A 1740-nucleotide genomic window follows, 5' to 3' on the forward strand; every position below is an offset into this window, starting at 1 on the left:
TCTGCTTATTAAATTGTTTTATTGATTTTTCTGTGCATCATTATTGTGGTAACAGTTCATCCATTGAAATATAAAATAATGTGTGCACTTATACAGAAATAAAAAAATCATGAAATATTATACACAGAACACAAAAGTTGTACCACTTTATTAAAGGATGTAAAAGGATATTTAGAGAAAAGGTTTCTTTTTACATTTTACATTGTTTGATTATGCAGACTGACAGTCATATGTCACTGTCTATGAAATCACAGTATCACTGGTGTTGCTGCTGACAGTTCTGACTGTTGCTAGGTGATGATGTCACAATGGAAGAACACAATGACATCACTCCAGCGGCTCTGATGGACAGACAGCAGATGTAGATGAAGACATCTGGAACATCAGAATCTGAGACATAAAAAATATCAAATAGATTCAAAACCATTTTTGTAGCCATTGTATTTAATGTTATAGCCAATTCTCAATATCAATTATTTCTAACCTCATTTTTGTTTTCTTTTTGGTTTTGAAATGAGATTCTGATGAAATACCTGTTGAATCATAATTCACATTCTTATAATCTGAATTCATTTCATTATACGTCAAGTAATTAGATATTTTACTCACCACATCCACAGAGCCACTATTATGAGAAACTGAGGTAAAAACACCAGCAGAGTGACTGTATAATGGCTGAACGCTGTGCTGTCCACTGGATCTTCACAACACAAATAAGTGAATCAAGACTATCAGAGAAACCACCTGAACTCATCAAACATTTCACACTGAAGCACATGTATCATGAGAGATGTGTTACCTCCTACAGCACAGGAATACTGGTGAAGCTCTTCATTGCTGACTGAGTCCAGGTACAGCTTGTTATCTTTAGTGAATCCATCCGTTACCTGTCGTCCGTTCTTGTACCAGATGTAAGTATGTTTGTCGTTCAGAGTGCATTTAGTTGAACAGCTTAATATCACTTCCTGTCCCTCTGATACAACAGATGGGCTGCTTTTCACCTGAGCATCTGAAAAAAAATAGCCTATTAGAAATTATACAGGAAAAATTTTAAATGTAATCAGTTTATCATGATGAGTTACCTGTAACAGTAAGAATGACTCCAGGTGATCCAGAGTATTGCTCTAAGTCAGTGATGAGCCTGAATCGATATTCTCCAGAGTCGCTGATCTTGAGCTCTTTGATTCTCAGTTTGTTCCCCACATACTCCACACGACCAGCAAACTGATGCTCCTCACGCAGATCCTTAAAGTCACCAGGCTGAACGTAACGCCAGAATGTTTCATATACTGTATAACCAGAGGGATGTGAGTATGTGCAGGAAATGTCTACTGTTGAGCCCACCAAAGCACAGACTCTTCTAGAGGTGTAAATCACATCCCAGCAGCCACTCTTAGAAATGCCTGAAAGAGACAGATTACTGCTGTGAAACTCACAATTAAGGTCTGTTCACGTCAAGATGAATGTTTCTAATAAAAATTCAGTGTGATAATAAGCATTTTAATTTGACTCAATGGCTGTTAATGGGAGATCTCTTTCCCACCCATCCCGCTCTGAATAAACAGTCCAACCAGTAAGATTTGTGCTTTTGGTCACGTAAACGGAGCTGCTTTCATGACTGAACAAATCCATTCAGTCAGATTGAGAGGCAAAACGCCCTGCAACTTGGTACTAGTAGGGGAAAGTGTGAAAACAAAAGTAAAACAAACGATTGTCTGTTTAAATTAAAGGCCACTTGAC

At 37.5% G+C, this 1740-nt stretch overlaps 1 protein-coding gene across 1 annotated transcript; it reads right to left on the bottom strand.

Annotated features, from left to right (window-relative positions):
• Positions 1–221: 221 nt before the first annotated feature.
• Positions 222–1547, bottom strand: LOC107578400 (sialoadhesin-like). Its single transcript, XM_016264361.1, has 7 exons — positions 1544–1547; positions 1345–1445; positions 1083–1260; positions 800–1009; positions 610–700; positions 485–533; positions 222–390 (listed from the first exon to the last, which is right to left on the bottom strand). The coding sequence occupies exons 1-7, from the start codon at positions 1545–1547 to the stop codon at positions 328–330; spliced, it is 696 nt and encodes a 231-aa protein (XP_016119847.1). The 3' UTR covers positions 222–327.
• Positions 1548–1740: the final 193 nt, after the last annotated feature.

Source organism: Sinocyclocheilus grahami, unplaced genomic scaffold (assembly GCF_001515645.1).
Source record: "Sinocyclocheilus grahami isolate Dianchi unplaced genomic scaffold, SAMN03320097.WGS_v1.1 scaffold10045.1, whole genome shotgun sequence".
NCBI classification, from domain to species: domain Eukaryota; kingdom Metazoa; phylum Chordata; class Actinopteri; order Cypriniformes; family Cyprinidae; genus Sinocyclocheilus; species Sinocyclocheilus grahami.

What these genes read in the sequence shown, in the direction of transcription:
- LOC107578400 (XM_016264361.1), bottom strand. An exon ending in CTAGAAGAGTCTGTGCTTTG is followed by an intron (nt 1,261 to 1,344) that starts GTGGGCTCAACA and finishes CGTTACGTTCAG; the next exon opens with CCTGGTGACTTTAAGGATCT. An exon ending in GTATTCCTGTGCTGTAGGAG is followed by an intron (nt 701 to 799) that starts GTAACACATCTC and finishes TGTGTTGTGAAG; the next exon opens with ATCCAGTGGACAGCACAGCG.